The 24108-nt window shown below is 37.1% G+C and overlaps 2 protein-coding genes across 9 annotated transcripts in view; one reads left to right on the top strand and one right to left on the bottom strand.

The window, feature by feature from the left end:
• ITFG1 (integrin alpha FG-GAP repeat containing 1) overlaps positions 1-8263 on the bottom strand; it is a 73104-nt gene extending 64841 nt beyond the window's left edge. Inside the window, exons 1-6 of the mRNA XM_084533160.1 lie at positions 8034-8263; positions 5737-5809; positions 5201-5346; positions 3438-3495; positions 2360-2434; positions 999-1093 (exon numbers count right to left, since the gene is read on the bottom strand). Coding sequence (XP_084389286.1) covers positions 999-1093; positions 2360-2434; positions 3438-3495; positions 5201-5346; positions 5737-5809; positions 8034-8235 — 649 coding nt within the window. The 5' untranslated portion in view covers positions 8236-8263. The remainder of the gene's footprint in view (positions 1-998; positions 1094-2359; positions 2435-3437; positions 3496-5200; positions 5347-5736; positions 5810-8033) is intronic.
• A 71-nt stretch (positions 8264-8334) lies between these two features.
• The window catches only part of PHKB (phosphorylase kinase regulatory subunit beta), a 77660-nt gene continuing 61886 nt past the window's right edge, over positions 8335-24108 (top strand). For 3 of the 8 annotated variants that reach the window (XM_084533158.1, XM_084533151.1, XM_084533152.1), the window contains exons 1-4: positions 8335-8484; positions 16933-17022; positions 18614-18752; positions 23582-23681. In XM_084533158.1, coding sequence (XP_084389284.1) covers positions 8400-8484; positions 16933-17022; positions 18614-18752; positions 23582-23681 — 414 coding nt within the window. In that variant the 5' untranslated portion in view covers positions 8335-8399. Of the gene's footprint in view, positions 8485-8813; positions 9806-10786; positions 10882-15150; positions 15169-16932; positions 17023-18613; positions 18753-23581; positions 23682-24108 lie in introns of those variants that run through there. The other 5 variants (XM_084533153.1, XM_084533154.1, XM_084533155.1 and 2 more) reach the window with 5 other exon arrangements.

The raw sequence follows: 24108 nt of genomic DNA, 5'->3' as shown, positions 1-24108 counted from the left end.
AATTTGCACTTGACAGCTTCATGCAGCAATGTGCCAGAAATGAGTATTAGTTTGACTATGTGCTAAAGCAATTAACTTAATCCATAGAAATGAAAGGCATATTAATTAAGTTTATGTGCTCTTTCCTCTCTCGCTCCCACACTACTAAAAAGGAAAAGGAAATAAGCTTTCTTTCCAAAACTACCGTATATAAGTTGATTTATAAAGCATATCTATCAGAAGAGAAAGCATTTCAAAATCCATTTAGCGTTTTAAGAAAATAAATGAAGTTTAGCAGGATGTTTAAATATGCTTTGAGATACAAACCAAGTATGGAAGCGATAAATAGATCCACTGTACTTGAAGGCTAAACTGCATTGCGTATTTCACCAAAACAGATAAAAACAACAAAACAAAATCACCAGCAACAAAACAAGAATACAGTTTATCAACCTTAAGAAAAATCTTCAGTATTTTTTGTGAATACTGAATTATAAATAGCTTTTAGGATTGCTCATATAATAATAGAATAAGAAGTCTCAAATGCAATTTTCTCAGTGATAGAATAAACTATAACAAAATGGAATTAAATTATATTGAAGTCTTTAAGAAACAAAGTAAGTCCAGTGTTGAAAATACTCTTCTGAACGAAATATAGAACTATTTCAGACTAAAGATGCGGAAAATGCAAAGCACCTGATTCAGTTGCAAACTGAATACTAGAGTACAGCATCACTAAGAATAGGAAACAATGCTTTGATGGCAAACAATTATTCAGACCAAAATAAAAGTGTGATAAAAAAAAAAGATTGCCAGAATGAATAAAAAGCATTATTCAAAATGCGGGTAAAGATTAAAAATCAAAAGTAACAAGGTCATAATCACCGAAGAGAGCATTCTAGATCAAACTCTTTAAAACTGTCCATGACATTGACTGAAATATTAGAAGAAAATACACAATACACAATATTTTATTCATGAATAATTTTAGGAAGGTATTTAATACTTTTATGACTTACCAGCTGTGAAGTCATTATTTAAATCTATAAATGCATGAGAGTGCGGTATATACATGCTACTTTGAGTATCTAATGCAGCATGCCATGAGAAGTTTCTGCAATGCAAGAAGAAATAACAATACATTTCATCAGTACTCATGGATTGTTAAGCATAATATTATACCTTTAAAAATTAAAATAAATCATATTCTCCTAATGTTAAGTGAAAATTACTACTTAGCTTACGATACACTAAATGACTACAGTAACTGTTTGAAAGGTTTTGCAAAGGATGATTCATAGAGGATGGGCTTTGGTTAGATTCTATTAGGTTTCTAAAATAGTTTTATTTGTACAGAAAAGCATCACTATGCACAAAGTGAAGTTTAGAGCCTTCACTTCCACTATAAATTCGAAACACTGCTCCCTTCCCAAAAGTACTTTTACTATTGGTATTACTTTTGAAATCTACTTTCAGATCAATTAAGATGAACAAAACCAGACATAATCACATGCTGTTAAAGCAGCTCATGCCCACTACATGTAAAGCGACTTGATTTTCAGTCATTTAGTAAAAATCAGAACAAGAATTAAGCTATCACATTAGGATAGATAATAGGCTGTCATTTCCCAAGCAGGTGATAAAATATATATTTAATTTAACACAAATAAGAAAACAAACAAATCAAGCAACCCCCCCAGCCCTCAAAGAAAACCCCAGACAAAACAAAATGGCATACACTGTTGGTTTGTTTTAAAAGTAACTGAACTTCCAGCAAACCTCCCTATTAGCACCGTATTTGAATATAAAAAAAGAAAAAAATTTGAAAGGCATAGTGGTTGAATCAAATACATTACTTTCAGGAGCTTTAGCTAATACACTCAGAAAAATCTCTATACGCAATACACATCAGCAGGGCAGTTGTATTACTGCTTTCTAGAATCACTTAGTTTATTGCAGTGACATGATTAGCAGCTTAGTCCTCTTTATTGCAATCATATCACATAAAACTGTAGCCAACTCAGACTACTCTTAATGACAGCAAAGTGGCCCTAGCTACTCCTTAACACAAAAGATGCAATACAGAGAACATCACTTGCATGTACTTATTTTGCAACTCAAAGTTGTCTACCTTTTGCGGCAGTTTTCATTTTAAGAAAATTTTTCATCAGTTTTTCATTTTATGAAAACTAATAAGCCAACCAAATACTTTCCTTGCTAAAAAGCTCAACACCTTTACATAGTGTCATAGAATGCTTAAAGACACACATGGGATGCAGACTTGTGTATGCACAGTTCCAGTCTCATGTCTCTTTCATAAGAACAGCAGCAGATGACTGAATAAATTATCGAAATTGACACTAATAAATATTGAGCTTACCCGCCTATAAATATCTGTGGCTTACTTGAATCGCTTGTGACACCAAAGATGTCAGGAATCAAGTCACCATTAAAGCTGAAAATGAAAAACAGTTTCAGTATTACCTTACGCATTACAGGAGACAAAACTGGTTGCTCTTTTCCTGTATTTGGTTAGCATTTTCCCCCTAAGCAATGATTAATTTTCATCTGTGTAGTCTTATCCAAGTTTTGCCTCTTGCCTGAGCTGCTGATAGTAGTATGCTTCTTCGAAGATTCAGAACTCTGCCACTCATTTGATTTTGCAGCTGTGTAAGTCACTTTTGTTACTTAACATGAATAATAATTCTAGTTATTTTGCTTAAAGATTTTTTTCAGATTTAAGATGCAAAACAGATCAAAACCTTCTTACTCAAGTCTCTTACCTCCTCCACCCTTCTAAAACAGACATTCTCCAATTTCCAGAAATGTACCTAGTTTTTGCCTACATGTATGCTGCATGGCAGAGGCTTAGTGAAGACAGAATTCCATCATCACTGGAAGATGAGGTCTCAGCAGCATAATCAAATAGAATCACAGCTTATTTGACATTGGAAATAGGGCTTAAATATAAACTGAAAACATAATGTACACTGCTTACAAGAAGTAACAGCTTTACATAAAGTGAGCCTAAATTTGCTCCTTCCCTTGACATACCTGCTCCCGTCCCTCCCTGCATATAATACATGTACAATACATGTACACACATATTTTACAGTCATTTTAATGAAGAAATATTTTCACTTTGATAAGCCAGTAAGGTGACTTGTTACCTTCAAAATTAACAAAAAAATAAATGGCTCTTTTTCTGCATAAAACACCAGGTAATGCAATTTTAAAAAAATAAAAGCTTATTTACTATTGCAAGGCTAATATAATATACGAGATTTGTAAAGATGGATGATATGTTTCAATGTCTTTTATTAGACCAGTTGACATTAAACAAGCCACCCTCTACTTAAAATGAGAATATTTGAAATTTTAGTGTTCAAATATATGCATCCAGTAGCTGTTAGTCACTGTTATAAAACCTTTTTTCTAAAAAGACAAGCAATACTTACTCCATTACTAGAGGCTCATCATGAAAGGTCTTATTTAGCATAGTTTTATGGTTAAGATCTGAAAACAGAAAATAGCCATTTGATTAACTTACCAACATGTTAAAACAGTAACATATTTCACAAGTACAATCCTTCTACTTATGTAATGATAAAAATAAATAAAATCAGCCATCACTGAACATGCACAACTAAATGGTTTCCTGAGATTATGCATAAATTTAAGCTTTTAATTTCAGATAGGAAACGCAAGTAATAGTTGAAATGCTGAAGCTAGTTTCTCCTCTCTCTCCACTAAAAACATCCAACAAATTATTCTAAAGAGATCATAATGAAACGTATTTTTGTGTGTGACCGCTATCCAATACACATACGAAATGTGAAATAGCTGGAACGAAGACACTCAAAATTTAACATTGCACAGAAGATCTGTCTAATGTTTTGTCACAATAAAATATATTCCTAACAATATACACTGTGTGTTTGAAATAAGGATTAAAGGTAGACTACCTAAATTGGAAATGACAATTCTAAGTCCTAATCAAGTTATCACCTCACAGACTTCAGTTTTACTTGCAGTCCAAACCCCTTGCCACATCATATCAGTTCCTTCATCTCTCTACTTTGTCTTCATTCCAGTCCCCATATTTTAAAGGATATGACAAATCAAGAGCAGGGTAATACTTCTATTACCCAAGCAGGCACCACATCCTTTCCAGTCGCCTTGCTACATACCAACCATTTCCTGAATTTTTAACCTCTGACTGCTTTCTGAGACCCACTTTTGTCTATTCAGAAGCAAGACAGCATAATTTCAGTTAAGTCCTTCATATTCTTACAATATTACAGCTACCTCCTGTTCTCTCAATTCGTGATCCGATGCACTTTCCTGGTTTGCTTGTTTCATCTCTGAATAAAGCCAGAAGCAATGCAATCTAAGGCCATCACTTGCCTCATCTATAACTACTTTATAATACAGTTGTCTGCAATATTGATTATTTTCAATAGGTTTTGTGGACTTGTGATGAAAGACTTGTGAACATGAGATTGTGGACTTAAGATAATCATCTTATGTTGCTTTTCTGTTCTTCTTCAAACTCTAAACCTTTCCCAAAGTGCTTTCCCAGCAAAGTCAACAGAAAACACTTGAGACTTCAAGAGGTCCTGTCACCCATGACTCTATCCTAAGATACAATCAGAACACTGCTAGACACCTAGAACACCAATGCAAGATGGTTGTCTAAGGCTCTTGAAAACTTTCAGTGAGAGAATCTACAATCTCTTTTCCCAAGTCTATTTCAGTATCTCTGTCTTTAAAGAATTTTCATTTAATTGGAATACCAACCCTGATATTACAGTTAGTAAGTTTGTGTGTGACATTTTGAAAATTTATACTATGAACTTCATATCCAGGCTCTTAGCACTATTTAAATTCAAATTAGGCCGTCTCGTGGGATAATCTTGGTGAAGCTCACATGCATAATGGGAAAGCCACAAGAAGTAGCTCACTGTCAAGCTGTAATATTGTTTGGTATTGCCTGTTGCATGATATCTAAGCAAAAGTCTTAGTTTTATTTTCTTATGTTAATTATTGAATATAGATTAACAGCAAAATAATGTATAGGTATGAAGCTGAATAGCTGCTAATCATTGTTTTTACAATTAAAATAATCTCCACACTGTAACATAACTTAAAACCTTCAGAAAATCCTCGGAATTATTAAGAAGTCTAACAGTCTTATTAGTAAGCAGCCTCAGCAACTTACCTAATGTTTGGTTATGGCCCCAGAAAATAAACAATGAAAGTTCATCTCTGCCATGACTTTGTGTCCGGGTAGTCAGGAGGACATCCATTTGTGAGTCACCATCATAATCTCCAGGAACTACACTGGTTATGACAACACCTAGAGATCTAGAAGTAAAAACAAACAAAAGAGGCCCCATGTGCATATAATTATAGATGTGCATGAAAACTGAATTTGAGTACAAAGAAAATCAAAGTACTTAAGTTTCCCGAGGGGATGGTAAGTCACACCTTAACTACATAAATAACAAATTCCACAAATTCTGTCATATGAACCACACACACACACACACACACACAAAGGCAAAACAAAAATGTATCAGAAATGACTCTGGAAGCTTCCTTGTCAAAGAACTTGAGCTCTAAGGGCAAGTTGAACCACATTGCCAAACAGACCACAGCACAGACAGTTCTAGTCCTGTTCCCGCTGACTGTGAAGATGTCCTTTCAAGAAAAACGACCACTTAGATTGTTTCACCACGCAGTGTCAATACTTACTTCATTGGTAACTTAACACGGGGCTTAAAGTAAGGTTCCTTTTGGTCAGCCAAAAAGATAATCAACTCATTCCCTGCAAAAACAAGTAAGACAACGAATAACCCCTCATGGTTAAGGAACATAGTGTTATTTTTATATATAAAGCACCTAAGTGTTGTGTTACAAACGGTCATTCCTCATAACAGCAAAAATACACACACTTCCTCCTCATTAGAAAGGAAGCAAAAGGGACACTTCTTCAGTATAACAGTATAAATCTAACTGTATCATTGACATAATCCATTAGCATCAAATGGATGCTGATATCAAGACTATTCTTAGGGGCTTAGTGTTAAACTTCTCTTTGCTATCGCTGCCACATGGTTTGAAACAGAACTTCCCATGCTAGATTAGTAAATGTCACATGTGAAAAAGTAATAGGCATTGGTTCTACACAAACATTTAAATCGTAAAAGCTGACTTAAAGAACTCTTATAATACTGTCTCTGACATGGCAGGATCTGATGCTGCTCTCCCAAGCCCGCTGACAAGAAAGCCACCGGAGTAACCCGGTTCCACACAGCACTTCCTCATTTCGAGGCACTGATACAAGCCACTGTCATTCAGGTACTACAGTATAATCTAAATAGAAGCCCGTATTTCCTGTTGCACATAGAATTGTTTTGGGGGAAGAAAAAAAATTCTTAAACTATAATTTTTTTTTTCAGTCAAAAAAAATCATAATTCATATACACTTCTGCAATTAAAATCATACTTCACAGCTGAAGAAATAGAATTGTATTTTTATTTACTAATCCTTTATTATGTTTTTCTGCATTCTCTAAGAAAGTCACCTGGAGCATCCCTATCCATAGGTTGCCTAAGTGAAAATAATTCTCCAGCTCCAAACTTGAGCTACCATAGCATACTTCAAGGGCTTTGCTCTGCGGCAAATTTCACAGCTGTGAAATATCAGAACAGAAACTTTTTGGGTATGAAAGAGGAAAATAACTGCCATAAACGTATTTGCAAAGGAGAATACACCAACAGATGAGTAAATGAAAATAAACCCTTTCCAAATGGATAGAGGCAACTAGTGCAGTCCCATCTGGCAAGCTAATGCAGCCAGGGTTGCACTGTACCTTCACAGATGATTGGAAAAGCTGGCATGCAGTAAGCTGAAGAAGCTTGCTGGCTGGTAAAGCTTTTGATAATAAAGACGTAGGTTGACTGCTAAAACCTACAATTCTGATTTCACACACTAGTTTTTTTACCTGCCTTTTTATCATCTACGTGGTAAAGTAATGATGCTGATGAAGCAGATCAATCCTTACACTTAGCAGGCTCCAAGTTAATTACGCTTCTCTGAATTGAGATTTTATGGTCTCTAAAGATGGATTTATGAAGATTTTGGCTCAGGCTCATCAGCAATCAAAACAAACAGACTACTGGAAATTATCTGACGAGCAGAAAACTGAAAGCAGTATGGCACATCAATCCTCAGTGTACGTATCCTAAAAGCTGTTTGCAGTTGTCATCCTCACATTTCAAAAACAGCACAGAAGAAAGGGGAAAAAAAGTACAGAGAAGGGTGAGGAAAAGGGCACAGTTTCCACACAAACAACAACTCAGTAGCTTAGAAGTTTTGTGGTCAGGATACCTCAAACGTTTTGAACATTCCCCAGTGAGCAGCAAAAGGTGAATTACTGACTGCCCTGATGGACTGACTATTGGAAGAGTATCACATACGAGTAGAAAGCAGTGGGTTCAACAGGCAAGAAGTATGAGTTTCTCTGCTTGTCAGCCTTTTAAGATACAATCCACATCTGATGTCCACAGACAGTGCTGACCTCTGGTTTGCTCCCACTGGTGTCCTCTCCCCAACCTGAGCAGAGACCCCCAGCCGCTGACAAGCCGACAGCCTCATGCGCGGCTGCTCTCCTCTGAATTCAGCAATGCCCACAGCAGACTAACACCTAACCCATGCTCCACACAAGCACGAAGCGCGCTTCCTCTCTACTTCCAACATACTGAGGAAGCAGAAGGTCTGGAGGAGCAAAACCCTCCGCTCAGCCAGGCGATGCCTTTACCTCCCCTCATCCCACAAAGGCAGCCATGAAGGTACACACCCCTCCTACACAACGCCCCGCTCCGCTGCCACCGCGCACCGGCCCCTCCGTGCCGGGAACGCCTCGGGGGCAACCCCACGGGCAGCCCCGGCCCCGAAAGAGCCCCGAGGGGCCGAGGCAAGGGCCGACCGCTGCCCCTCCCGACACGGGCCCCGAGCCCCGCGGCCACCCCCGGCACCCGGCGCTCACCGCCGCGCAGCACGAACAGGTCGGTCTGCTTGTCCGAGTTGAAGTCGCCGAACGCCGCCAGGGTGCCGTGGGCCTCGGCGCCGAAGAGCTGCGCCGTGACATTCTGCAGCGCCTGGCCGGGCCGCGCCGGGCCCGCCGCCAGCACCGCCAGCAGCAGCAGCAGGGCCGCGCCCGGCCCCGACACACGGCGGCCGCCCCCCATTGCGCGGCACTGCCCGCCGCACGCAGCGCTTTACGGCGGCACCGGGGCGGGACCGGCGGCGGCGCCGCCGCCTCGCGACAGTTTCGCGACAGCGGCCCGGGCGGCTTTACGGCCGCCGCGGGTAACGGGGCGCCGGGCCGCGGGGAGCGGCGCAGCGCGGCGGGATGGCGGCGGCCGCGGCGGCGGCGGCCCACATGGCCGATGTCAGCTGGAAGATGCTGGAGCTGCGGGCTCGCTCGAAGCGCTCAGGTCTGACCTCTCGGCTCGGCCCCGGGGCCGCCCCGCGGCTCCCCGCTCCCTGCCCTTCCCCTCGCCTCGCCTCACGCCGCGCAGCGGGCGGCCCCGGGGGCTGCGGGGCTGGGTGAGGGGAGCGGGAGCTGCTGCTGCTGCTGCTGTAGCATCGCTCTAGGGCAGGCGGAGCGCTTTAAAGCACGGGAGTGCCAGCTGCTGCCTGGTTTTCCACGGAAAAGCGTTTATTTTATTCGAACGTGAGAGCTTCAGGTGCTGAAGTCAGTCTGCAGGGCAGCGAGGTTCTGGCCTCAAGTGGAAGGGTGAGGTTTAGGGAGTTGCCTTGAGTTTCCAAAGCTCAAAGACCCCTGTTTTCTGTTCTCTTAAATAAAGTACAGCAGTACTGGGACTTTACTTGCCACTGTTCCAGCGTAAACAGTTTTCCAAGTGGTCCCCGTGGTGTTTCTGTATTTGGCATTCGTGCTTGCACAACTCACAGTTTGATTTGTGCTGCTGTCTTAGTGACAGGTCAGACTGAAGGAGGTGGCCTTGCTGAGGGCCCTCCAAGAAGGTGCAGTGGTTAACGACTGCTCTGATTGATGAGGCTTTAAGAATTCTACTTATGTATAGTATTAATGTGCATGATACCATTATGAAGACTGTCCACTAAATGAATTCCTGCTTTATGGCTAATTATGATTACACGGTACTGTTATCTGAAATTGATTAGCGAACGTAGCCATGGAGCTCTACCTAATACAGCCTGGATCCCGCGTGTTGGGAGTGTGCGAGTCCCGAGGCACACAGCAGCGTGCTAACTTGGCGCTTCCCGGCCGAGCTGGGCTCTGCCACTGCAGAAGGCATTCAGGTGGTTGTGATGCTTGACTTTTTTTTTTTTATCTGCTGCCGCCTGTTACTTATTTATTAAATATCTAAGAAAGTTTTCTCTGATAGTGACAGATTGTTACTGTAGTTCAATTCCTCTTTTTCCTACTCAGGGATCTTGTCACTTATACGGAATCCAAAGAAATTTGTTTATTGGCGAAATAAAGCTTGTTTTAGTTGAAATGCCTTTCTGATTAATGAGTTGGTGTGAAAATTAATTTGTCTATGTGATCATTTAGGTAACAATCTTATCTAACAACAAAAATCATGTTCTTGTTTCTCAGATTCCCTCCTACATCTTTATAACTAAGTTTGTGTAACTTCAGAGCTCTTACTCTTCCTTTCTGGTGTTGTCAGAAGGAGCCATGGCTGTTAGCCTCATTGAAATTGGCTGGAAGTCCCCCCGTGCTGTTCTGAATTGGATGAGGGCTATGCTGACAGTCCCAGCTGACAAACAGTACTGTTTCTTTTTTCTTAATACCTTGCTTAGAGTAAGAGCTAATAAACGTGGAGCCTTTCTATTTAGTAAACATGGAATATAGACTCGTGCATGAAACTCATGGGTGATTCATGTTTTACAGCCAACAGCAAGGTATCATTTAAGACCCTATGGTGTAGGAGGTAATGCATATCTTGATGCTTATGTGTATTAAAATATGTTACGTTGTTGCCAGTAAGAGCAAGTTTTCTTGAGAGCTTTTTCTTTCCTTTCCTTGAACAATAAAATACTGTTTCAATTGTTGCTACTGTGATAATTAACAGTTAGGAACAGGTTACAAATATGTTCAGCAGTTCGCCAGTCTACAACCTCTGAAATTTCAGCTACTTTAAAGAGCCTAGTTGCTTTAAAGATTTGGAACGACTTGTCATCATAACTACAAATGATATTTTCTTATTTTATCCTCCAAACTGGCAGATGTTCCACTTCAAATAATAGATATTCAGTACCATCAGCTGTGGATATGACTGCGCAAAGCATCCTAATGTAAATTCCACATTGGCTAAAAGCAACACTATGCATAAGCAGAATTCTAGCTGTCAGTGCTTACTATTACTTAACGCTTTTTTTTTTTTTTTTTTTTTTACATGTTAAACATGTATTTTTTATTTAATCCTGAAATAGATCACACAAATATTATTCAGCACCTTTAGACTTTAGTAGCAATTTTTGTCTCGAGCAACCATAACTTACTGTGTAAAGTTCAAAAGATGGTTTTAGTGTAGACTATACCATTTTGCTTAGTTAAGTGTTAGTGAAGTAAAGGCAAACTAAAACTGATTTTTAGAGTAGAAGAGGGAAAACATGAAATATAACAACATGGTACTACCCTGCGTGCTGTGCACTCTGTCATTTTAATAACTCCACTAACATTGCTTTCACTTAATTTAATTCTGGTTGCCTTTAACATTTACTAAACGGTTTTGAAAATTGCTGTAGCTTAGCCTGAGACGTTTGTGATTAGCTGCACCAATTTGAAATGGCCAATTTGGATGATGACAGAACCTCATCTGCGCATGCTTTTTTAAAATTTGGTAAGTGTGCAGTTTTGTGCTTTTGTTTGTGGCTATTGAATCCAACAAAAACAGTAATTGTTCTGTGTTTCACGCAGTGTTTTGTGTTAGCAGCTTTTCTGAATTGTGCAATATAACTTAAAAATTCAAGTGAAAATTTATGGAAATTGGAATCTACTTAAATTGAAGTCTACTCTTCCTGTTTTGTTTGGATTTTCTTTTTTGTGTTTATGTTCTTGCAAATGTCTGTCAGTATAACAATCTCATAACTGAATTGTGTTTCTAAGCTAATGGTTATGTGAAAAGTGTACAAATAATGGTGTTTTAGATTTAATTTCTTACAAGAAAAACAACAATAACAACGTGACTGGTTTAGCAACAAGGAGTAAGATTACCTGCAAGTCAGTCATTGTTCTAAACCTTGACTTTTGGAAGTTAAGTGGAAGCAAAATAAAGCCTCATGAGGCAGCTTCTCCTTAGCTACAACAGGAGCTTGTATATATGAAGTTATCAAGACCATTACATTTTTAGCTTAATAGATTTTGGAAAGAGTTTGACAGCAACAAATGTGTCTGTACGTGTAGTAGCTGATTTGGGAAGATCCTCAACCTCTTGTTCACTCTGCAGTGAAACATGTTAGCAGCACAAGTGATAGTGAGGGTTATCAGATAAGAGGATTTCAGCTGTCTTTTGCGGCAACTGAGTCACTTGAACTCTGCCTGTGGCATTTCTGTTTTGCCTCTTCCAACATGAAAAGGCTTGTGGACTGTTGACATTGTAATAAATAAATAAAAAATACTTTTTCTTGATTATCATGTTGCTACTTGACATTTCTGGTTTTAGTTATGACACAAAATAAATGTTTTTAGTAGTGTTAAGAGGTATTGTTGTAAGTTCGCAGGCTGAGAAATGACAGCGATGGCCTTGAAAACCCTGATCATTGTTCTGCCTTGCTTGTACCATTTACAAGGCTTGTGTGGCACACTTTGGCATTTTGGTTATGTGAAGCTCTTGTGTGCTGGCATGGCAGTTAAGGTTTTCTTTTTCTTTTTGGTCTTTGGTAACTTTTGTGAGTTGTTAGTTACTCTAAATTGAATTTTAGTCAGTTACTATAAATTGTTATATATTTATATATGTATATAATTGAGTAGTTAGTTACTATAAATTGAAATTACTGAAATCAGTAATTTCAATTAGTTACAATGGGCTAAAAAGGGAAATAGAAAACAGACTTTTTTTTTTTTTTTTCCTCCCATGACATTCTAAAATATCTTGAATTCTGTACGGTCCAGCACATTATTTTTCTTGATAAGTAATAGCTGAAAAGTGTTGTCACCTTACAACTATTTATATAAAACCATTACAAGATTTTACTCCTTTGTACCTCTGCTGTGACTGTTCCTCAGTCTGGGTAACATTTTGTCCCTTGCATTTACTCCTAGTGTTTGTTCAGTTAGAGAAATGCCTCAAAATTAGTTTCTATTTTCTTTTATTTTTTGCCCCCTTGGGTTTTCTGGTGGTGGTGTCACTGAATCGTGTAACTGTTCAGTTTGGAAGGAAAGTTTGGAGCTCAGCTAGTCCAGCTTTTTGCTCAAAGAAGGGTCAGCTGCGAGATGGTAGTTTCCTCCAGTACATAGTGATTTCAAAAAACCAAATCCCACCACCACCACAGGTGGTACATGCTAAGTTCATGGGATAATAGTGTTCAGATGTTGAAATATATGAGAAATGAATCTTCTTTCTAGTGAAAGATAAACCTATTTCTTGTTTCTGAAAGTTATTTTTTTATTATCACCTTGCTCAAGTCTATGAGTTTGGACTTTAAAGTAGGCAACTTAATGGCACAGAACTGTTAGAGTAAACTGTGTTATATCTGTTATATCTAACATTTCTCTTCAGTACTCACTGAGTCTCAGCTCAGGAGAGATTGCGGGAGTCTAGAGGGAAATGAAATGTCACATTGGCAGGATATGATTTGTTCATATGGTATAATTATTCTTAAAATTTCCTGCATGAAGAAATAAAATCCTCTTTCGTCCCAATGACTGTAACGTGAAGATGGCATTCCCCGTACTAATATTGGGCAATGATATACTTGTGATCTGAGATCCAGAACTTGCTGGTGTCTCAAGTGTTGTATTACAGAACTAGTGTTGTGTTTAAGGGCTGCAGTCAGTTTTGATTCTCGTGCTATGCATCAAATCTAGAAAGAAATCTGGTATTTTGAGGCTTTTTTGTCAGCTGTGTGCTGATATTAGTTATGCATGGGTACATTTGCCTTTGGCATATTAAATGTTTGAAATAAAATTCTTGTCATGTTACCTCCATTTGCTTGTGATTAAACTTTAGGGGTTTGCTTGTTTAAGTACTTTGTAGAATTTGAATAATCAATCCATCCTAAAGTAGGTAAACCTTTCTCCATAGTCTAGGTGCAGAATTCCATTCGGCTGTCGTTCTGATGTTACTGCGATGTGGGGATGCTCAAAGCCTCTCGAGATACGAGTTTGGGAAGAGGGTTTTAAAATATTGGCCATATATTTTCAATCTAAATATCTAGGCAGTTTGTAGTTCTTCCTGAAGATCAATTAATGCTATTCTTGAATGTAACTAGAGTAACAACAAAGTGGATGGGCAAGCACTCTAACGTCAGGATGACATAAGGATTTTCAGCCTCTGCAGATTGTATATGCAGTTATTCACACTGCTTACAGCTTGTCTCGGAGACCTTCCCTTAATTTCCTTCAGCATTGTACTCTGCTTATAAGAGATGAATAAATTGTTAATTTTTCCTGAAATTATTGTACATTTGAGTTTAATCTGCTCAGTAATGTATTTGTACAGTTCCAGTGTCTTAGCTCAGTCTGAAATATCTTGTCCAAATATTATGGAAGTTCTGCATTAGTAATTGATGCTGCTTTTATTTTGCTGTTTCAGATTTCTTCCTGTTCTCTAATACTTTGAAAGGAAATGGCTGTCCTTTTCAGAAATTCTTCAACCTGAAGAATGATGAAATCATATTAATGTGGATCTTTACGGAGCCACATCTGAAGTGAAGGGGGATTTATTTTCTCATTTTCTGTCTAAAATATGGATATAGCATATTTAGTTAGTGAAATATCTAAGGAAAAATAGGGATTTAATTAGAGATGGGTCAAGGACTTTGACTTTTAACAGACTAAATTAAATACCTGAATGTAGGAAGTGATGTTGATTTCCAATTTATTAGTTTATTTTGAAGTAGTTATTGACCCGCAGTGGTCCACTTCTGATTTGAGGAAATATGGGCATGCTTCATTCTTTGTGGGAAGAAAATCTAAACTACTGTGTACCCTATTTAAATTTTGTATATGTTTGTACATCAGTATACAGCTTAAAAATACTAAATCAGCAAAGTATTTTAGTATTCCTTCCTAGGACATGTGCATATTTACCTTAAATGAAACTTGTACTGTATGGTCACAGTGAAATTAGATATTTTAAAAAATGGTAGTTGAATGTCCTCATTCTCCTTGTTCTGAATGGTAACATGCAAACTGAGAACTCAATTGCATCTCATTCAGCTTCAGTGCTGGGAGCTCAATTGCAGGTGTCATTCACTTTCAGTGTTGTAGCGTCTTGATGTCATTTTGTCAGTTTTAAATCCCATATTAAATAAGTAATTGAAAATAACTTCATGTATTAAGTTTCTGTCTTGCTGAAATAAACTGTTACGTGGATTCTGGAAAAGAGCATAGGCAGGCTTTTTTAGCTATCCTAAAAATACTTACAGCTCCCCTGGTGTTATGGTCTCACTATAAAACCACACAGAAATAGCAGCCAGCTTCATGGTTTTTTGTCTGCTTGTTGTTTTCAATTAGATCATGGTACTAATGACCCATAATTTACCACAGGACTTGTCCAGCAGACATCTAGACATGCAAACAAACATAAACTACATAGGTATTTGTGAGCAATATGCAAAAGACTTGAGTTTTGAGTGTTGCTTTAAACAACTTCTCTTGCATATACTTTTTAAAGAATAAAACTTCTTGTCAATTTTCTTGAACTTTGAATCCACTTCATCTTTTTTTTTTCATCAACAACCATTCCAACTATTTCATTTATTCCTGCTGGTAAAGTTTGAAATATCTAAACGAATATAATTGGTAGATAGTAGTGCTTTGACGTTTTCCTGCTGTTTGCTCTGTTCAGTATTCTTTCTGCCCAAAGTTGAAATCTTCATGCTGTGAAATAGGAGCCAAGCATATACTTTCTGTTGATGATAACTTTATTTTGTTTCTCTGGCCACAGAGGGTCACAGATTGTCTGGTAAGTATGTAAATTAGAACAATTTTATTTTAGAAACTTGTACCTTGTGTGTATATGTGTTTGTGCCTGTGAATACTCACCTGGTTTTCACAGTGCAGTGTAGGGCTTAATGGTCTTCAGGAAAGAGATATTCTGAACCCACTTCACGCAGACTAGCGTCCTATGTATGTGTCACATAGTTAACAAATCTAAGAGTAAGTATCTTTATTTTGCCTTTGAGAACCTCATAAGTAAACATTTCTCATGAATTTGCTACTTTTTATGCAAATAAGTGACTGGCTGAAGATTTTTTCCTACGCATATTCTGTCCTACTTTGACCAAGTCACCTTATAAAATTAAAATCGCTTCAGGTTACTATAGTGTGCTTTTGCAAGACAACTGGATTAGTAGTCTTAACAATAGAGATCATGAATCTTTTAAAGGACAGAAATTCCTAGGCAAAAAGAAGTTGAAAAACCTAATACTGCTCTGAAACAAAAAATTAATTGGGTTCAGAATGTTGAATGTTAAACAGAAGGTATGAGAGCTGTTATAGATCGAGGTTGCTTTCCTAGTACAGAACAACGTGTGTCTTCTAGCTTTGTTTTTTAGGCAACCAAACAAGTGAGCCCTCTGTGCTTCCCACCTGCCTGCGGTCCTTGCTCCTTACCTCTCCCAGCGAGTACAGGCAAGGTGGCAGTGAAAGCTCCACTGTGTGCTTAAACATTACCAGGGAATTCAACAAAGGACCCACGGGAGTCTGCTCGAGTAGGGGTGGTGGATTTTGGTGGGAGAAAAGGAATTTTCTTTACTGCTACTGCAAAGCAAAAGTAATACTAATGTGAGGGGTGAGGGATGAGACCTGGAGGGGCAGGAAATAGTTCTCAGTCCTCCTTCCTCAGGATTTGATTAATAAGGCCTCTGTCACCACTCTACATGTTCCGTTTGGTTTTGGTTGAGTCCCACTTATGGACAGTCTCTTGTCTAATACTTGGATATGTGCAGGGAGTGCAAAAGAAGCAACCTGAATAGGAGCACTCTGCTGCATCCTGCCAGAAGCGTCTGGCTGTCTGGGCTTCCCTGACAATTCACTCTGAGCTTTTCAGAAGGGCAGCGTGCAGTCCAGAAAGGGGAGGCTCCCATTCTTCCTCCGGTCAAATGACACCGTGGGAGATCCTGCAGTCCACAGTATTGAATAAAGCCACGAAGATTTATGGAAGGAGAGCAGTATGTTACTCTTAACATTAGGTTCTGGAAATGGTTTACCTCAGAAATTTTAAAGAAACCCATCTGTCTGATAGGTAGCTAATTTCAGCTATCAGCAAAACAGAGTGTTCAGGTGCAAACAGGGAAGTAGTCAATATGTGGGACACTGCAGAAGAATAATGTAGAAATGGTAACACTGTATTTCCCTGAAATGTAGGTAATTTGGGGGCTGTGTCTGCTGACCAGTTTGTACTACTGACCTCAGTAGTACATGAGAACACACTAACGTTTTTTCTTGAGTTTGAGATATGCATTCAACTAGGCATTTGCTGTAGCTAAACATCTGTGAGGCATTGGAGATCCACATGGAGGTCTTGCTTGCATGGACAGGCACTGTAGAAAGAATGCATACAGAAATGTTACATTTTCTGAGATAGTAAAAATGCTATTTTTTTGTTTGAACTGAAATTAGATAAATTGTGCCTTTGCATAACAAACACAAACAATCATATTGCATTTTAGTAACAGTAAAAATTATGTAACTAATCCTGATCTTGATTTTTTCTTTTATTTTTTAGGTTCAATTTATGAGCCACTTAAAAGTATTAACCTTCCAAAACCAGAGGGGGGAAGTCTGTGGGATAAATTAGATCATTATTACAGAATTGGTAAGTAAACAAGAATTGTTCCTACCATGAAAAATTTTCAGTGCAATTTACAGGAGTATTTACAGTTATGGTTATAACAGTCATTAGCTTTAAGTAATATCTGCAATTTCTGATAAGGATTTCTGTTTTCTGAAGAGAAAAAAAATATATCATTACAATTCCTCATAAGATTCCCGTGATAATGTAACACATATTTGGATATTTCATACATTGTTTGAAAGATCATGATGACCTGTACAAAGCATTCAAAATTACATCTGCACTTGTCAAACAGTAGAATAGATGGAACAGGAGCAATAGAATAGATAGAGAATAGAGTTGGGCCCCATTATTTTAGATGAGGAGGGAGTAAAGGTGAATAAAGGTGATCTGATAGATTTTGATGCTTTAACTAACCAAATTTGGAATTGGTTTTAACATGGAAGATTGCATAAAAAAGACACAGAACAGAGCAAGCTTACCCCTTACACCTTTTTAAAGTGTTTGTGACCTTTTAAAATTTTGAGCTGTGTCTGTTGGACTTGGATGAGGTAGGAGAAGAAAATATTCCTTATGCATCTTTTAGATAAGTAGAGCCACTCCCATGTTAATCCTCATAATACTTGTTGGTTCTGCTAGAGCCCTTCCATCTGAAAATGGGACAGGAAAAATAGCCCAGACATCTTTTACCTTTAAGAAGTTGTCCATGTAGTTGTTTCTAAATTGTTGAATAAAGTTCAAAGTATACGAAATAGGTAATTAAATATACCCTTTCCAATCATACCATGTTGTTTTGATGTATTATTTTTGAGAACTGTTAAACATGTCCATCCCCATCCTCTAGCTATTGCAAAGCCCTGAAATTAGTAGAGCTTATATATGTATATGAAAGCAGATTTTGTGTTTTTTACTGTTATGAAAACCTTAGCATTGTTGTTTTTTTGTTGTTGTGTTTTTGTTTGATTGATCTTTTCTGTTTTTAACTGGACTGTTCCCAATTTACTTTGAAGAGTGGCTTCTAGAAATATAAACATTATACAGCACTGGAATATGTATTTCATTCACTGCTCTGTGATGGTAACTGCTGTTTTCCGTTGTCTATATTATTCTACATTGAGCAGTAGGAATACTGCTGATATTAAAAACTGATGTAAATAGTTTATGCTATGCATTGCTCTCAACGTCTCACTCCTTGTTATTTTAAAGAATATTGAAATAATCATCTGGCCAGAGTTAAAACTTAATTTTTCTGAATGTAGAGTTCTGCTGAGTTTAACTATTGTTTATATTATTTTGGGGTCAGACAATATACTATAGACATTTTTTGCAAAAAAGAGAAATTACTGACTTGTGTTGGAGTGGTTCCATGTGGAGTGGGCAGTGCTATAGGAATAGTCACAGAGTTTTTGTGAATACTGAGTTTTTTGAAGAGTTCTAATCTGAGAGTCGAACCAGTATGAAAAAGTTTTCTTTGTGTGTGTCTCTCCTGACCCTTTTGTATTGTGCATGCTCAGACATTCACATATTGATTTATACCTATGCAGAAACTGGAAGAAACATGTTGTAAATGTTATTCATTAGCAACAATTAATTTCTTTTTCCATTTTTCCAGTTAAGACAACGTTGCTACTTCATCAAAGCCCAACCACAGGTCTGTTTCCTACAAAGACATATGGGGATAACCGAAAGGCAAAAGTGCATGACAATCTTTACTGTGCTGCATGTTCCTGGGCATTGGCTCTTGCTTACAGGTGCGTAACTTCTAAATTCACATCTCTGCCATTATTTCTGTTATGTAGTATGTTGGGAATGTTTTAAAAGATGATATTTTATCCAAAATATCGTGAACACCTAGAGGTGATGCATGTTTCTGAATCTCAGTAAAAAGTACTTAAGTAGCTACTAGGTTAAAAATGTCTGTAATTTTGATAAGCATATACAGTTTCATATAATTTCATAGGTACCAGTATTCTGAAACCGAGGAATTCATGCATGCTATTAAAAATACAGGTTATTGTGGCAAACTGTACTCATGGAATACTGCTCATTTCAAATGTGGTACTTGAGTTGAGCACAGAAGCAGGTTTGTGGTAGGGTAACAGTCAGGATACTCACAGAAGACTGAATCCTCAAATGCTGAGAAATATATGTTTGGGAAATAACAGCGACTATCCACAGCAGATACAAAGGACATGAGACTGTTAAACCAAAAGGTTATTTTTTCTGGTATTTTGTTGTATGTTACATAATAATTTCTTCTTACTTTTCTTGTTGCCTTTGATTTTCTATAATTCTACTTTATGTGCTTGATAACTTCTTAGTACAAGTATGTTAACTGGATGCTGATCTAGGCTGTCAGATCACTGAAAACTCTGTTTCATCAGGATAATTGATTAAACTGAGTGTATGCAGTTTAAATTAAAAGCCAGAAATGAAGCACAGGATAAATTCCACATCTATATTGGTTTAGACTATGGTTGTTAGCTTGCATGAAGTATAAAGGGTTGTGTATTGACAGGATTTCTGAGAGTAGTGGGAAAGGATGTCATAACAAGATATAATTACAAATCCTATCCAACTATGGAAATGATATATTAACTTCTCCACTGCGACAAAACTGTTCTGCTAAGCCCAGGGGTTATTATCAACAGTAACATAGTCAGTGGTTTGGTGGCAGAAGGCCCGTCTCCCTTTGTGTTTATGTTAATAACTAATAAATGGGAAGACTGCAGTCTGATCCTGAATTGTATCTGGATATTGAAAAATGCTATTTTCAGTGGTATGAAGAATTTGTCTTAAATTCTCAGACAAATTTAAGATCTATTCTCGCTAAATTAATAGGAAAGTGATGAAGATTTTCATTGCTTATTTCTTTCTTCTTCTTTCTTCAAAAATTTCTTCTGCTTTTCCTGAAAGTGTAAGGTTGTTCCTTTCCATTCTTTTGTCAGTAGCGGTTATTTCTCAAATCATTTTACTGACAACCTTTAAACTGCAACGAGAATCTTAATAAGTCATCAAAACAGTCAGGCTTTCATGGTGCTAGATTGCTTTCCAGTTCATATAATTAAAATTATTCTTCGTGACTTTCTTTTTGAAGAAAACAGTTGTTTTCCCTTGAATAGTAGTACTAAAACTAACAAAAAACATGTGAAATATCTTCAATATATTGCAGTTTTGTTAAGGTGTGTGTTCTTCTGCTTCAGTGGTAATTCTACATTTTTTTTTTTTCCTAAGTAATTGTTGGTGGGTTAAATGCCTTTGTCTAACTGCTGTTACAATGTCAATAAAATGTAACTGTTTTAAAATAAGCAAAAAGAATATTTTTCTATGGATTTTAACATTTGAGTGTACAGTTCAAATATTTACTCCCATCTACCGATACATTAAATATTAGGTGCCATTCAGATATGTAAAGGTAATGATGTTAAACAAAACAATTTTTCTGATGATTTCTTATGCCGAGTTCTCATCAAGACCTCATTTGAAAAGTTTAATCTTCATCCTCTGTGAATAAAGGTACCTCCTTGCCTTCATCCTTCCTCACATACTCAGTTAAACCATCAAGAGCTACTGATTTGGTTTTACTTGCCTTAATATTTTACTATAATGACTGTAATTGTCATTCTATATTCCTTTTCTAATTTTGGGCGGTTCACTTTCTGTACAAATTCCTTTAGTTTGTTGTTAATGTGTGATAGGATTGACTTTCTCCCTATGATTTTGTTTACAATCACCAATAATTTGGCTTTGCAGTAATGTGTCAGTGAGTTGAAGCTGTTGATTCTGAGGGGGGACCCTAATTCTCCATAAGTATTTTGAAGGTTTTACTTCGGATTGGATTTATTCTAGGTTCCTAGACCGAACGTCCCTCTAGCCTATATAATTCATACCTGTTCAAAGTACTAATAATTTGCACAGCTTGTTGGGGGACTGTGGGAATTAGAGGTATTAGAGTACATTTGTTGTTCAGTTTCCTCTTAGAGGAATTTGTGTTTCAAAGCTGTTTTGCAAATCTAACCACTGGATGATAAGTGGGGATGATTCCATTCAAAGCCTGGATGCTGGTCTAGATTTAAGCATTCATATCACACTGCCTGCATTCTGACTCACTGAAAACTGCCTTTGATCTGTGCTCCATCAGTGTCTATAATTTTTCTCTGCTTACAGTTCTTCCTTCTCTGTTCACTAATATTGCAGTTTTGACTCTCCCAATTTAACTCATTGCTGTTTTGAATTCTGTGCTTCATGTTAATGATAGATTTGTCACTTCAGCAAAAATAAATGGATTTCTCTTTTTGCAAAAGACTGCAAAATCATAGTGATTCAAAATGTTACAAAGCTATACATAAGTCAAAAGGATGACTTGTTAAACTGTCTGTGAAACTGGAGAATATAGAAGAACAAAGGCATTGTAATATACAAGGTGCTTCATGACTAGCATTGCAATGACTTATTGTTCGTTCATTTCTGAGATTTAGTATTCCTCGTCTCCAACCTTGCTTCCCTAGCCACCCAAGAAAATATGGAGGTGATGATAACTCAAATGTAGTGTTCTTAACGAAGATGATGGTGTGTGAATATGGATTAATTTACTCTGTTTTTAATAGTCACCAACTAGTGGTGAGGTAGTAATCACATTCTTAGACAAAATTTTAGTATACTTTACAGAAGTAGTGCCAGAAGTAACATGGGGAACAACTGTCAAAGTAAACATAATCTATCTATCAGATAAAAAGTTTTCAGTTTCTTTTTTTTGTCTGTATTTGTTGCTTTAGATTCTGTACATATGATATGAATGCGAAAAAGAGTAATTAAAATTATTTTCTCAGAAGTGTTTCAAAATGATGCTTTTTGAAAGAGAAGTCATACAAAGATCTTTGTAATTACTAGTCTGTGTTTTCTTCTGGAAATGCCATGCATGAGGTCTAATGGATCTCAAAATTTTCAGAAACTAGCAAAAACTACAAGGAAATTAGCATTCAGAATGTGTAATTATTACTTTCATTTCTTTTATACTGAAATGTTTGTATCTTTTAATTCCACTTCCTTGGGTGAAATAAAAGCATCTGAAAATGAAAAAAACTGAGAAGTTTGGAAGGAAGACTAAAAGATACACAGATGATTATTCTGAATTTTCAGCAGCTGAAAAAGCCTCACAGAATAAAGCATGGCATAGCTTTGCCTGAGCTATTCAGTCTTTAATTCCCAGTTTGTAGAATTACAGAAGCTGATATGTGAAACTTGCAGATTGAAGAAAGGGCAAGTGGCAAGACGAGTCCTTTGCGTTATTTCCACTTACGCTTAAAACAAGGTCCTGGACTTGGCTGCCACACAGTGAATTGCCTTTGATGGGCAAAAGTTGATGATTCAAATTAAGCATATGACTAAAATTCATAATGAGCTAAGATACAGGACTCATGTGAAAGTCTGCATTATCTACCAGATACAAATTACTGTGCTTGACTCATACCAGTACTGTTATTCAGTAAAACCTAAACTTCTGAAGAGCACATTAAGAAAACAAACATTGCTGTTGTGAATAAAAGGAGAAAAATATAGGTTATTAAGTGAAAACTTCAGAGCCTATTTTTCTGCTTCTTACTGCTCTTTGGATTTATGATAATGTTGAGGATAAATCCTACTGCTCAAAAAAACCCAGCCTCTTCAGTTTGTATTATGGTTTTATTACTTGTTCCCCCCCCTCCCCCGGTTGAACTTTGGAATTGAAATCAAGTACATTCCTTGTATCCAGGATTACCATTTAAATAAGCTAATGACATGTTAAGAATGGTGGGAAAGGATGTGCTTCCTAATGTAGTTATTGTCTGCTTAACTATAACCAAATTAGTGACAATTATAAAGTGGACTGAGAAAGAGCAGTGAGCAAACTATGCTGCAGTGCATATTTGTATCAGAAATGTGTTGTTTTAAGTTACAGATTTGTAAGAAAATTTCATTTTCATCCTAAAAAGCTCAGTTAAAAATCAAGAAAGGGGAAAGAACAATGAATGCAGTGATCAGGCTTGTTTACACACAATACATTTCTTGTTAAAGTAACCTGAGATTTGGCATAGTTCTTAATATATGGTCAGTAATGTAGTAATTGTGAGTATTGTTTGATTTCATGATATAAAAAAAAAGTGCCTTAAAACACATTTCTGAACATTTGTGTAGTTAACTTTCAGATCTTGTACATACAGCTGTAGCTTAACATCATCAGGAAAGTCCTTAATTATGAATGAAATGTTTTGTAGAATTAAAGCAAAATTACCTTCATGTTATGTATCTCTCAAGGAACACAGAACAGTAGCTTACAATATTATAATAGCTTCAAGGATTTTTTTTCCTTTTAAAACTTGATATAGGAATGTTTGTGTAAGCTGCAACATAACCTAAAAATAATATTTTTTTTAATGAGGGAATAATGGGCAGAGCTGTAAATACATTGATAAGAGTGTGGGCACTATATGATAATGTTAGTTAAATACTTAATACCCCAAAGCATTAATGTATCCTTTTTTTCCTTTGTGTTTTCTTAATGCATTTCCAATTTGTTTTATGAATTATCTTTCTTAACCAGGCGTATTGATGATGACAAGGGAAGAACTCATGAACTGGAGCATTCTGCTATAAAGTGTATGAGAGGAATTCTTTACTGCTACATGCGTCAGGCCGATAAGGTAAACCACTGTAGTGCGGACAGAAGCACTCAATTCTAAAGCATTAATTAAACTGGAAAAACTAGCCTCTAAATATAGATAGAATTCAAAAGGGGAATGCAGTATTACTGTGTGGCTCAGCTAAAAACATTGCCCATTTTTGCTAGGTTGCTGCATTGTGTGAAGGTATAAAAGAAAGGAGAATCTTGCAAAGAGAGTAAGCATCATGGCACATTTTAAATTTGTTTGGATTCATTTTGCAGATATTTATCCCTTTTAAGTATTAGACCATTAGTAACATGGTGTGTTTTTTTTTTTTTTTACCATCTTTTTATTCCTGGAAATGGAAGGATACAAAATTTCTTCTATTGAAGACTAGAGAGTTTTCTTTGGACTGTGAACTTGGTTATTGCATTTGTTATTTTCCTTACCTAGGTAGCCAACGTGA

The sequence above is a fragment of the Aythya ferina genome, assembly GCF_964211825.1.
Source record: "Aythya ferina genome assembly, chromosome: 12".
In the NCBI taxonomy this organism is placed as follows: domain Eukaryota; kingdom Metazoa; phylum Chordata; class Aves; order Anseriformes; family Anatidae; genus Aythya; species Aythya ferina.
This window is presented reverse-complemented; position numbering and strand designations above follow the sequence as displayed.